Source organism: Orcinus orca, chromosome 1 (assembly GCF_937001465.1).
Source record: "Orcinus orca chromosome 1, mOrcOrc1.1, whole genome shotgun sequence".
Lineage (NCBI taxonomy): Eukaryota > Metazoa > Chordata > Mammalia > Artiodactyla > Delphinidae > Orcinus > Orcinus orca.
The window spans coordinates 56,018,098-56,032,423 of record NC_064559.1 but is presented as its reverse complement, the minus strand read 5'-3'; the positions used below and the strand labels follow the sequence as shown (position 1 = coordinate 56,032,423).

At 41.8% G+C, this 14,326-nt stretch overlaps 1 protein-coding gene across 14 annotated transcripts in view; it reads left to right on the top strand.

Annotated features, from left to right (window-relative positions):
• Window positions 1-14,326, top strand: part of RABGAP1L (RAB GTPase activating protein 1 like) — a 684,401-nt gene that overhangs the window by 661,656 nt on the left and 8,419 nt on the right. For all 14 annotated transcript variants that reach the window (XR_007479508.1, XM_033428113.2, XM_033428114.2 and 11 more), the window contains 4 exons: window positions 1,442-1,552; window positions 8,342-8,446; window positions 10,715-10,798; window positions 12,448-12,519. Coding sequence is in view for 13 of the 14 variants with exons in the window: in XM_033428113.2 (XP_033284004.1) it covers window positions 1,442-1,552; window positions 8,342-8,446; window positions 10,715-10,798; window positions 12,448-12,519 (372 nt within the window). In the remaining variant the exon portion in view is untranslated. The remainder of the gene's footprint in view (window positions 1-1,441; window positions 1,553-8,341; window positions 8,447-10,714; window positions 10,799-12,447; window positions 12,520-14,326) is intronic.

Here is a 14,326-nt window from a genome sequence, read left to right as displayed (position 1 = left end):
TTATTTAGAAGTATTTAAGATTGTTTTTTTTTCTTTTTTAGTAGATCTCTTTTTCAAAAATGTTTTGACTGTTCCCAACTGTTCCAGTCTACCTTTAACAAAGGAGAAGGCAGCAATTGACCCTGTTGGCTGGCTGTAGTCAAAGTGCACGTTTGTCCTTTGGCTTCTTTGCTGGCCCTGTTTTTGGATCCTCTACCTCCTTGAAAGTCTCAGGCTTTGCCCTTACCATCTGCTTCTTAGCCCTTTTTAAAAAACAAAAAGAAAAGAAAAAGAAATCAGGGCTCTTCTTTCCATATAACAAACTCCAGGTGGTTCTACAGAAGATAAAATTCACTCCCGGCCCCCCTCCCCGCCTTGCCTCCAGTGTGCTCTGATAACTATCTTCCAGGGCATAGATTTGTCTTCTGGTTGTACACCACTGCTTTGTCTGAGTTTTTGCCATCCTTGCAGAAAACACCGTTAGGAGTGTAAATCTGAAAAACAGGAAGGTCTTATCACATTGATGTTTTTCCTGTCAGCTCTCTTTTGAATCTTCCGTAACTGCTAACAATAGCAGAGACAGCACTTTTGATACTTTGGAAGGGAGGTCGCTAAATTGCTATTCAGAAAACAGAGGGAATGTACACAGTTCATAATGACTGGTGAAGGGGAGATCTTGCTTCATAAGAATTAGTGGCTTGCTTTTTTCATCATATAACCGTTTCAAATTTTTTTCTAGGAGTTCAAGGGGAAAAAAACAACTCAGCAATTTATTTTACCCAGAACCTTTTAATCTGAAGTTTTTTAAAAAAGCAAAACAAACATTCAGAGACATTATCATAAGGACAGTTGCTCTTACTAACACAAAAATTGGCGTTCAGAAAAGTAAATACATTCATATCCAAAGAATGAAAATGTCAGTTGATAGCAAAACAAATCCAAACCGTGTATCTTAAATATACTCAATTAATTTAAACTCTGATATGGGAAAAACCATTTAGAGAAATGTCTATTGGTTTCCCCAATTTCATCCTTCCTGTGTCTTGCAGTTTCCTTTGAGGTCAAGGGTGGGATTATCGTGCATGTTTCAAACAAAGACTTGCCTGTGTCTGTATTCTAGGTCTATATGAAAACCTCACAAGATTGGGGGTGTGTTTGGAAATTTTGCTTTTCATGGCACGGTTTTTATGATGAAGTCCTGTCTGGAGGGCTTAAGGGACAATTGTAAGTTTCACTGGGTAGAGTTCCGCATCTGCTCTGCTCGCTTAACTCACTGTTGTTTCCCAGACAGCAATCCTGCCTTCCTGTGCCACTCGCGCCTTCTCCTTTTTACACCTTGAAAAGTTCACTTTGTTGTTGTTGTTGCTGCTTGTTTTTCCTCACCAGTTCCATTTGTTTCTGGTAGTATGTCCAGGCACTAATGCCCTAATGCCCACCTCTGGTTGTTGCTCTTTTTCTGCAGAGGGAGAACCGGAGATTACAAGAGGCCAGCATGAGGCTGGAACAAGAGAATGATGACCTTGCCCATGAACTAGTAACCAGCAAAATTGCTCTGCGGAATGACTTGGATCAGGTAAACCTGTCCTTCACTAGGCGGAAATAAGACTATGACAGCCTCCTCCGGGGCAAGGACCAAGTTGCTCTCAGGGCAGTCCCACCAGGGCTTGCTCTGTACTTGACCCTGAGTGAGCTGCCTGTTGGGTGAATGGGTGGGTGGTAAGTGGGAGGGGACTGCTGTGCTCACCGGAGATGGTGGAAAACGCAAGCTTTTGAGATAGGTTTCGGTCATTTCCAAACAGCATGTGCAGCATACTTAAACAAAAAATAGCTCTATGCTTCTCTGGTGTCTCTTCTCTTAATCTCTACTTTTCCTAAACCAAGGACTGCCAGCATCATTACCTGAGACTGTCAGTCACCAAGAGTATACAGTGCCACTCTAATATCTGTAGGCACTGTACTTTTTTGTTCCAAAAAGATTTCTCATCTACAGTAAATGTGAGGATTTTATATGAAGTATGTACACTGAGATGTGTATTGTTGGATTGACCGGCATCCTAGTGGTTGAGAGCCAAGACTGCCTGGGTGTGCATCCTGGCATCACCACTCACTAATCATGTGACCCAGGGCCATTCTTAACCTGCCCATAGGTTTAAAAACGTGTTGACCTCATAGGGATGATGTGAGAATTAAATGAGGTAAAGCACTACAAGAGTATATGTTCAATTAACATTAGCTGTTGCTAGGAAGCCCTTAAGTTCTTTAACTTCCTTGTCCTTTCCAACAGTACTCACAGCTTTAGGACTTACTGTTTTTTCCGTTGGTTGTGTTTTTGGAAATAATTGGCAATATAGAAGGAATCTTGCACAGATTTAAAGCCATCACTCTATTTTCTGACTTTTAAAAAGCCCATATTCCCAATGGTGCAGGGTCAGAAAAGTTGAGACTTAGCTGGTTGAATCTGTAAAAAAGAGGCATTACCTGTGCTCTGGCTATGCATTGACAATATTTAAAATACAAATCCGTTAATAATATAGATATGATTGGATGTTTAGAATTGCAGGAATGTTTTTAATGTTTATAAATGGTCCCTGCCACAACTCCTTTTCCCAGATAAACAGCTAATTTTGCAGCTCAGAAGTTTTAGCCACAGTAAGATGGGAGATAAAACCACTGTTACGGAAAATTGTGCTGAAGGGGGAGAGGAGGAAGCTGAAGGCGTCAACACTTAATGGAGTTTGAAAATAAAACAAAAACTGTGCTGCTTGGGACACAGGATGTAGAAGGTAGAAGCAGCAGCCCCATGGTGGAAGGCAGGGGGATGGCCCTTTTAACTGCAAACCCCATTCAGCCAACCTCTCTGCAGGTTGTTAGAGATGGTATGAAAAATGTGTGACTAAGAGAGTCAGAACCAGGGAAGGTAGAGGGGTCCCCATTCAACAGGGCCACACCCAGCCTGACCTTGGCTGTTGTACTTTTGTAGCAATAAGACCACGGTGTGACTCAGTACTCTAATGAAATTTGTGGTTCCATATTAGCTTTCCAAATGGCCTTGACTGACACTCGATTCTGCCATTTTGAATATTTTATCCATTAATAGTTTTCTTAAGATGGCTAGCTAAATGAAAAAGTTTTGCAATAAATCTGTTGTAATCATTCCATGATGTATGTAATTCAGATCATTTTGTTGTGCACCTTAAACGTACACAGTACTGTATGTCAATTATATCCAATAAAACTAGAAGGAACAAAAGTTTTAAGCAGTTAGACTCAGTAGGTATGCAGTGAAATAAGTTAGAGTTGAAAGTTATGTGGGAAATGTATTTGGTACATTAAAACGTACATTTGGTGTGTTTAAAAGGTTGAGCGATAATGAAATTAAATACGTACTGAGTTCCTACTATGCACCGAGCACTTTATTCAGCAATGTATAAGCATTATCTCGTTTAATTTTCCTAATGGCTCCATTAAGCAAGTAGTTTATCTTCCATTTTATAAATGAGGAAACTGACGTATATACTCTGACTTGGAAAACGATCGTAAAAAAAGTAGAGATTTGCTCAAAAATTTAGGTACAAGGTTGTTTACGGCAGCGTTACTTACAAGAATAAAAAATTGAAATAATGTATATGTCCAATAGAAGGAGAGAATGAAGGTATATCTGTAAAATATCTTTCTGGAATCGTTTTTAAAAACAATGGGAAGGTCATGATATAATAATTTTTTTTTAAAAAGTAAATTTATCTATATATAATGTTTGCATCTAAATTGCAAGGAATGTATGCTGGCAAAGGGCCATCCTGTAGGAAAAGAAAGGAGGCTGGAATATACATTGACAGGAAAAAAAGCCTACAAGGAAATACATCAAAATGTTACTACTAGATGTGTCTGGGTGATAACAGTAAATCTAATTTTTATATTCATCTTCATACTTTTTTTCAATTATATATCTTTTATAAGGAGACCTTAAATTACTTAACCACCCTTGGTTAAGTAATAATGTGCCTTATAACTCTTTAATGATCAGAAAAAATATTTTATTAAAAAAAATTGTTTCACCACCCAAAAAACCCATTTTGTAGATTAGTCCGGAACAATTGCTAGGGTCCTCCTGAAATTATTGAGTACCTAGGTACCTCATGGAGCTACTAGATCAATCCCTGAAGAAAACATCCCTTCATTTATTCCTTCTTTTTATTTCCTCCCTTCATACCTCCCTTTCTCTTTTTAAAAAAGTAGTTAAGACCTGGCCCCTCTGCCTTTTGAAGCTTATTTTCTAGATGAAAGAATAAAAATTGCCATTTCATTGAATTGCTAACTCAAAAATTGCTATCTCCTCCTAACATCTAATTTTGTAGTTTCTGCCTGAGCAGGGTTTATTTGCACATCAAAAAGCTGTCCCTGCAGTTTAGGTGTCCTGCCCCTCCAGTCTTTGAGGAGAGGAAGGATATTAGCGTGAGGCTTTCCTGCCTTCACCCAGTTTGCCCAGTACTTTTCCATTCCCAGTTTTTCAAAATCAAATCTTTTAATTAAAATAGCAAAACATTGGCATACATTAAACAAATATGAAAGCAGATTGTATTTGAGACAATATGTAAAGCAAACAAACCTAATTAGGTAATTAGGTAAGTTATTTCATACCCATGTCATTTTAGCGCTGGCTTCAGGCTTCCTGGCCCCCAGCAGCTCTTCATTTTTCTCTCTGACAGAGCCTTCTCTTTTGACAACTTGCCTCCCTGAGACTCCTTAAATCAGGACTTCTCAGTGATCAGAAATGAAAAAAGATACATCTCCATTTCAGTTTCTGTTGCTATCTGCTTTCAGGCCCTTCCTGTTCTTTCTGTTCCCAAGGAACAAAAACAAGAGACACAACCAGTGCTTTCCCACTGCAGCCTGGGCCCAGGTCCCTTCTGACCAGAGGGAGTTCGTGTCAAACCAGAAGCTGCATATCACAAGTGGCACATTCTTTTGTTCTGTTTTAAATTGAACAACTGCCTTGGCTAGTTCTTTGAGAAATTATTTCTGAAAGAGCCTCATCCCTAACGTGAGCGCTGAGCCTTCTGAGCAGGTTATTAGTTGGTTCATGATTTAATCACACATTGCAGTGTTCGTTTCTCTCATATATATGTCATAGAAGTTAGAGAGCAATTAGAAGTTTTCATATCAATAAGGCATTAAAAGATGTTGGTAGGTGATTAGAAGACAGTAATGACAATGGTCCACTCAGTCTTATCAAATTATGGTGAAGGTTTTATCATTTGGGCTCAAAGATAGAATTAGAGTATCTATCTGGTTAGTATTCTGTTCCTGGAGATTCCTTTAACGTTAAAGATGGTTTCTACTTAAGTGAGGTATAGAGGTTGGCTATATAGAGACCCAGAAGACCATTTTTAAAAGGAGAAGCTTTTAAAAGGAGAATTCAGATCTGGTTCTATTTTGATGAGCAGAATCAGTCCTACTTTACTGTTTAGCATGGAGGGGAAACTCTGGATACAGCTTCCTGTGGGACCCACAGCAATTTCTGCAGATGTCAGATCTGATAACAGAAATAGAGGGAGGTCACCTGACCTTGGCATAGTGAACAATGTGCAACAGAAAATGTGTACATAAAACTAATAGGCCTGGGACTTCTCTGGTGGTCCAGTGGTAGAGAATCTGCCTTACAATGCAGGGGATGTGGGTTCGATCCCTGGTCAGGGAACTAAGATCCCACATGCCGCGGGGCAACTAAGCCCACACATCACAACTACTGAGCTCACATGCCTCAACTAGAGCCCACGTGCCACAAACTACAGAGCCCACGTGCCGTGGAGCCTGCGCGCCACAACTAGAGAAGAGAAAACACACACACCACAACTAGAGAGAAGCCCGCGCGCCGCAATGAAAAAACCCCGCATGCCTCAACGAAGATCCTGCTGCCGCAACTAAGACCCGACGCAGCCAAAAATAAATAAATCTTAAAAAGAAAAAAAAAAGTCCCTCTCGTCAAAAATTTCCTCAGGGAAGTGAGATTTTTCCCTTTTCTTTTTTCTTTTTGGCCACACTGCACGGCATGCAAGATCTTTTAGTTCCCCAACCAGGGATCGAACCCGCTGCCTCTGTGGTGGAAGTGAGGAGTCTTAACCACTGGACCGCCAGGGAAGTCCTGTCCCTTTTCTTATAGATAGTTCCAAAATCGTACAACATCTAGATATGCCACAGAATTTTAGAAGCTTGTTGCTGAATGTCAGGACAGCATTGACTATTCAGAAGTTGGCAAAAGGCTCACTTTTGAGCTTGAGTGAATCTCCCTTCAAGAAACCAAACTTAGAAAACATTTGTTTCAGTGTGTCATGATATATATTATAAAAAGGACTATTTTCTTCACAAAATGGAGATTGCTGAGGGTATGGTAAGAGGTGGTTAAAGTGCAGTCTTCTTTATTAGCAGGGCTGTTGCTCAGATATTCTGGGGTAGAATATCTGAGTGGACTGCCATTCTAGGGAGACAGATTTGGTAAGATTTTTAAGAATGCTGAAGCCATCAGGACAGCTTTTTTTTTTCCACTAGAAAAATTGGATTTTTTATTTAAAAATATTTTCAAAGGCTAATGCCATAGTGGAACAACCAAAGGATAGTTGAACCAAATTCTCAGGGCATTAGAGGAGCACCTGCCAATGCAAGCTCATGATTCGCTGCCAGGAGACCCTCTGTTGGAGACCTTGGGAAGGATCTCCTGCTTTGTAGGTAACTTGTCATCTGCCTTGCAGCTCTAGAATTCGCAGTTTTGAGTTTCCATAATCTACATCTGATATCTTACGATTTATTAAAACTTGCAACATGCATGTTGCATTTTTTGAGACCCACCTCTACTATTAGGATGCGTTTTGCTGTGTAGATTTTCCCCCCTAAACTCTAATGTATCAGAACAAATTTCAAAGTCTTTAAAAGGGACTTTTTCACTTTAACTACCTGACAGTTCCACATTATCTGAAAACAGCTATAAGCCCTAGGCTGTGGGACATCAGGAACTGGAAGACAGAGCCGAGAAGCTGGAATGTAGTTTCTCTGCCAGGACCCAGCAGACTGTGCTGGCCTGGCCATCTGGACATGTGGGAGATATGGTGAAACACAGACAGAAGGCCACCTGGCCAGTTTTCACAAAGACTTGGACAGCGTTTTGCTGCTGTCAGCCCGGGATGGCTTCTTCAAAGAGCTGCCTCTCTTCTGTGACTGCGGTTTTCTCTGCTGAACTCATTCCGCCCACCTCCACCCAGTCTGCTTCTCCAGGGCCTCAGAGTGCCACGTCCATTCACTCACTTATGGAGTGCCTGCTCTGTCCCAGTCCTGGGCTCAGGGCTGGGGGTGTAGTGACGAGCAAACGAGAGAGGTTTCCCACCTCCCACAGCTGCAGACAGCTGGGCGAGGCACACATTATCACACACGCAGTTTGTCACTGTAGGTTGTGCTGTGTGCTGTCAAGGGAGATACGAGCTTCGGTGGGGTGGGGAGCTGCTGCAGATGGGGTGAGGGGGACAGGGCTCAGACCACGCTGCACTGCAGGGTGAACCTGAAGCCGAGACCTAAAGGGCGAGTTAAGTGTCCTAACGTGTAAAGCAGACACGCGTTAACTAAGTTAAATATACAAACACACAGTGCTTTCACGGTGAATTTTGGTTCTGTATCCAAATTATGAGCAGTGTACTCTCTCCAGGCTTTTCTTGGCTATTCTAGAAATATGGTCTTTTCTGCCTGGATTCTTAGTCCTTAGTTCAGTTTTCCTCAGGGCTGTCTCTATCACGGGTTTTTGGTCTTAATTTCTCCTTACTGCACTCGTTGCTATTGTGAGTAGCCTGGTGGGCCAGATTAACCTGGGCTGGTCTTGGAATGTTCTCACCTAACTGTGGTCCATGGATCAGCCTGTCTGCTCATCCTCTCTGGATCTGCCCCGCGCACCACCAGGTGGAAGCTTCCAAGTGAGGCTCCACCCTTCATCCAGTCTTACCACGCAGTCTCCGAGTGAGTGCTGTAGTGACAGCTGAAAACGTGGAAGAGGTGTTTAGGAGAGCATGGGCTTCAGTGCCATTCCAATCTGAATTCAGATCGTGGCTCTGATCTTAGATGTGTGTCCCAGCCAGGTTTATTTGATCTCTCCAAACCTCACTGTCATTACCTGGAAAATAATTTTTGTTGTGAGGATTAGAGATAATGTGTGCTGAGTGCGTGGTACCTGGCTGGCATTCAGTGAAAGCAGCCACCCCCTGGGTGAGCCAGAGGGAATAGAAAGGCTTCCAGTAATGTTGGAACAATAGTAACTGGAGGTCGGAGAAAGTATACACGTGCTTTCTTCACCTTCTTTATGACTGTGATGGACTCTGATTTGCAGGCAGAAGACAAGGCAGACGTGCTGAACAAGGAGCTCCTCTTGACCAAACAGAGGCTGGTAGAGACTGAAGAAGAGAAGAGGAAACAAGAGGAGGAGACAGCTCAGGTAACAGGCGTAGGCGGGCTTGTCCTTACGCAGGTGTATTGGTATGTGGAGTTGATTAATACTGTAAACAAGAAGTAACATGAAATTTGTTCAGATCAAGGGCGATGCTGAAGCAGTACATGTGAGTAGAATTGAGGCAGCATTTCCACCCTTGAACAGCTTTTAGGAATTTGCCTTGACTGAGATGTCTAGCAAGAGTGGTATGCTTTCTCCAAGTTTAGGAACTTGGAATTATGATCCAAGAGCTTTGAGGCATCTGCAGATTTCGTGTTGTATCTCCAAGATGTTTGACTTCTCTGAAGTAGTTTATGAGGATTGCTAAGCTGGAAGCCTACAGAGATCTCTGCTGGGAGTCACCTCCATCAGTCACGCATTTTCCCGATTCATGCCTTAGAAGAAGGGGCACCCACGTTTCTGTTCCTGGCAGAGCTCTCAAATCCTCTTCCCTGAGAGAATAAAAAGAAACCCTTTGGGAGCCAGCCCTGAGGTTAGCTCTCTACAGTATTCATATGGGTTGTGAGGCTGAGCAGCTGGAAGACACACCATTGCCAAGGACCCAGAGGTGACAGGAGGGACCTCTCCACCCTATAGGAGTCAAAGCTTCCGGCTTCCCTGAGGAAGAGCAGGCTGCTTCACCAATGGTCTCCATCTCTGTCCGTCCCAGCCAGGCATGATTAGCTCACTTATAATGAGTTCAGTTCGGAGACATCAATAATACTAAATATAAAACAGCACACAAAGCATTTCAAAGACCTACATCCAAGCAACCAGAAAAACTTCCAGTAAAGTTACTAATGAAGGGATGTGTCATTTAGCACCTTCTGGGATTTATAAAAAGTATTCCATGATTTTTTTTTTTAAATGTTGCAATGAGTCTCGGCAATTACTGTGGACCAAGATTTTTGTTTTTCTTTAACATACTCAAAAATATTCGGGGGCCGATTGTCCAGTTTGATCTAGCCCTTTGGATGGGTTTTGCTGTTTTCTTTACTTCCTATTTTTTGGTGGCCCACTTCAGTACTTCAGGTAAAGAATGAAGCTGTTAGCAAATGAATTTAATCCATGCCCCTCTCCTCTGTGTGTGTGTGTGTGTGTGTGTGTGTGTGTATGTGTGTATATCCTGTTTTAATTGTTGTGGTTCCCTTGTGAGATAGGGATTATTCTCATTTGTCAGATGAGTAAACTACAGCTTAGAGAAATTAAATGAACTTGCTCAAAGCATCTCAGCTATCTCAGTTGACCCTGAGTCAGTGCGGCCTTATTGCAGAAGGGACGAAGGGTATGGCTGAAGTCCTTGAATTATGTAACAGAGAACAGAGACCAATATAAACAACTAAGTTTGAATCAGTATAACCTACAAATGCTCTTAGAATTTTAGAATGTAGCAAATATGAAGAAATTCCGAAATCTTATAACGATAGGACCAGTTATAAATTGCAGTCACTTGTGAATTTACAAGTACCAAGTATACTGCATTCATAATTTGGGATGCTGCAAAGCAGAATTATCAGTTTTTTCTGACTGTGCACTTAAAGATTAACCAGAGTTGTTTTTCGTTTGGTCAATTTGGGAGAATCGAATTCTTTCCTTTTTATCTGGTGACACCTGAGCTTTTTCATTGCCTTAACCTTCTTCTATACCTAGAATTCTAGAGCTGCCAAGCTACAGAAATAACTGTGCTTTTAGGTTTAGCATTCATAATTTAGTATTTCTGCTACTGTAACAAGTACTGCGTTATGTCACCTTAACTTCTTCTAAAGTCAGTGTTTCTTCAGTCCCCATCTCCCATGTCTGACTCCAGTCCCAAAAGCCTCTTGTTCCTACCTCCTGAGGGGTAACAGCAGTGTCGATATGGGATGAAAGAAGAAGCCCTAAAATGTTTTTTTCAGTAATTTATTGCACAGCATCAAGAGTACATGCAACGCTGTCTTGATGTTTTGTTTTAGACTCTCCTAAGGATAAAGATAGCTTCTGAATGGACACTTATTTAACAATATATTTATAAAGTAGTAAGAAGCATAAGCAGTTTTATACTAGGATTGCTCATATTCTTATACATTGCAGGCAAAAAAGTAAGATTTCTGTATCTCTGGAGATGACTAGGTTTTTCAAATGACCAACATGCAACTGCAGTAGGAAAAATGTGTGTACTGAACAGTTGTTTACATTGTTGTTGACTATGAATCAGGCAGACTTGAATATGGATGTTCATGGAAATTTATTAAGATTTTGACTGAGTCTTGATGTTTCTCATTCTTACTCTTTTAGCTGAAAGAAGTCTTCAGGAAACAGCTAGAGAAGGCAGAATATGAAATAAAGAAGACTACAGCTATCATTGCCGAGTATAAACAGGTAATGTGCCATTGTGGGCTTCGACACTGTAAAACTAATTGTTTTGCTCTTTTCTTTGGGGACAGTTTGTTTGTTTTTAGAGTTTCCAGAACAGTAACTGTACTGCATTGATTATACTTGTTGGCTCATTTTCTCCTCTGAAACAGACAGTGGTTGGACCTGCTTGCTGATAACATGAGAAGTTTAATTGAGCAAAACAATCTGTTGGTTGTTTTCAATGTTTGATAGATTTAGAGGAACAAGAAATCTTATTACCATTGGGATCCCATCTCTGCCTTACTCAGAAGCTAATTTCCAATAGATCACACTAGTAACATTTGCCTCTTGGCCGAGCACTAAAGTTTAGTCACTGTATTAAATGGCAACAACTAGGAGATCCATGAGTCCTTTGCTGTCACAGTAGAGAACATGGGAGCTCTTTTTCCCACATGGCTATATGGCCTTACCCAACAGAGGCCAGTGCTAGCAATTAACCTCCTCTTGTTAACCTTAAAAAGATCTTTTAATGGTGGGGCGGTGCTCTTCTCTTTGAGGACATTTCTAGTCCCATCGCGGGGGTGGGGGTGGGGGTGGCGGCGTGTCTCAGAAAGCCTTCATTCCAGCTCCAGTAGTATCTTCCTGTCCCTGCTGGTTATGCTGGGACATGGCAAGGACTCCTCTTGTTGCCGAAGTACTCTGACTGGACTGTTCAAGTTCCAGTTTTCCAGAACTGTTAAGGTACTGTATGCCGCCTACTTATCCAGAAATTTCCCTGGGGTCTCCTGCCTCACAGAGGAGTTTGAAGTCTAAGGCTTCCTTTTTTTTTTTTTTTTTGCGGTACACGGGCCTCTCACTGTTGTGGCCTCTCCCGTTGCGGAGCACAGGCTCCGGACGCGCAGGCTCAGCGGCCATGGCTCACGGGCCCAGCTGCTCCGCGGCATGTGGGATCTTCCCGGACCAGGGCACGAACCCGCGTCCCCTACATCGGCAGGCGGACTCTCAACCACTGCGCCACCAGGGAAGCCCTCCCCTAACTTTTTTTTTCCATTTTTTTCCAAAATAAAAAATTCTTATTTCATTCAAGTTTAGCAAGACCCGAACCGTTTTTTTGTTTTCTTTTTTTAATACAATTTTAGGGGGCTTTGAAAGCACTTATTTCTGTCTGTTCCTGGTACTTGTTAGCACCTTATTTCAGAATCAATAATAATGAGATGTTATTTAATGGTGCTCTGTATTAAACCCTTTACATACATTTTCTTTCTCACTGATTATCACAGCACAGCACTTTTCAGTCGTGAAGAAATTCAGAATTCTTTTCATGGGATCCCTAGGATAGTACCTTGCCCAAAGTAGATACTCAGCAAAGATTCTATAGATTGATTCCAAAGTGAGGACAGGAATTCACTGGGACCAGTCACGGAAGCTAGTGACAGAAAGAAAGCAAATCTACCCCATGTGTTTCTTCTACTGATCAAGATAGAGGTGTGCTTTACACACGGAACACTCTCAGGCTTTCTGCTGCTTCTTTTATGGGAATGACTGGCATTTGCAGTGCTACTCATTTGCAAAATTTCTTATAGCATCAGAGATGTGAGTGAATAAACAGCTGTGTGCACATGCTACAAGAGACATTCTACTTTTTAGTAAAGTAGCTGTTTTCTTTCTCGTAGATCTGTTCCCAGTTGAGTACCAGACTGGAGAAACAGCAAGCAGCCAGCAAGGAGGAGCTGGAAGTGGTAAAGGTGAGGAAGAATGAAACAGTCCTGTGATACACTTTCTTCCAAATTCATGTAGTCTTGAGTGAGCACCTGATAGGAGGATCCCAATATGTGGTGATGCACCACAGGCAGGACAGCCTGTAGACACGACCCCACCCTACCTTTGTTTTAAAGGAGTTAGGAATTAGGGTGAATAGGGTCTCTCTTCTGACTGGTGTGTGGGCCAGATGAAAGGTTATGTTCCCAGAAATCTTTTGGGCTGTCAGAGACAGGTAACAGGAAAGGAGGTAGGATTTCAGCATTGTCACAAGAGGCCCCTGAGCTTTCTTGGTTGTTGGAAACCTGGAAACCCGAACCCTCAGCAGCCTGCATCCCAACTGTGCCTGAATTGATGTGACTTCCTTGTGCAACCCAGTAGGATCATCCCATTAATCTCTTAAACAGTGGACACCATGGGCAGTATAGAGCTCAGCTGGAGGAAACACGTTGGGTAACTGATTTTTCCACCAAAAGTAGAGATTTGTTTTTAAAGAAAACATGCAGCATTTATTTCTATGCTGCCCCCTGGTGGTAAAACTCCTTATGCTGATTACCTACTTGAAAAAAGTGATTGTTTATTGTATAGAAAAAGCAGTAAACCAAATGGATTGGTATTCCTAAGAAGGTATAGCCAGCTCTTGGGGCCAGTGATACAGAAACCTGATATAATTCTATTTGAATATATTCAGCTTTATATTAGTAAATAAATGCATTCTAGGCACTTTCGTATATCACTTAACAACTTGACAAGTTATTTAACCTCTCTCAGATTTATTTTGTATTCTGTAAAATAGAGATAATATTACCTACCTCATAAGGTCATTTTGAAGATTAAATAAGATCCTGTTAATAAAGTGCTTAGTCTAGTACTTGGCACACAATAAATGCTCAGTAAATACATATTTTAAAAGTTGTAACCTGAAAATCTGAGACATGAGAACTGAAAATAGGAACTTTGTTCTGAGAAGGTGACTTTTGGGGATTCAGGCCTGGGACACATGCTTGGACATATCAAGAGGAAAAATTTTATGACCAGCTGAATATGGAGTGAAGGAGAAGCTAATGGAAAGATGACACCAAAGTCTTTAGGCCTAAATGGTGGGGTAATGCACAGTGACACAGAAGTGTGGGCAGAGTTGCTTTGTGTGTGTGTGAAGAGAGGGGTATAGTTACAGTTATGGACATGCTGAGCTTGTAACAGTAGGACATCAAAATAGATCAAAATTCTGTAGTACCTCTCTTTTTTTTTTTTTTTTTGCGGTACGCGGGCTTCTCACTGTTGTGGCCTCTCCCGTTGCGGAGCACAGGCTCCGGACACGCAGGCCCAGCGGCCATGGCTCACGGGCCCAGCCGCTCCGCGGCATGTGGGATCCTCCCGGACTGGGGCACAAACCCGTGTCCCCTGCATCGGCAGGCGGACTCTCAACCACTGTGCCACCAGGGAATCCCTGTAGTATCTCTTATCTCTAAACTTTTTGAAGATATTTTAAGAAAACAGTAGCACTGTTGTCTTGAAAAGAGTTGCCATTGTTCAGTGCTCTGTGCTTGATTGGCAATCCAGGCATGTGGCAGAGTTGCTTTTATCACCTTGAGCAATAATGATCATCTTCACTTGAACAAAAGGACGTATACTTCACTTGTTGCAGGGGTAGACTTAGGTTAGTCATAATGACCTTCCTCAGTCTACCACAGGGAAGTTACTTAAACTCTTAAATTTCTTCATTTATAAAATGGGGGTGATAATACCTAATCATAACTAAATGAGGTAATGCATGTAGCATATATGCCACGG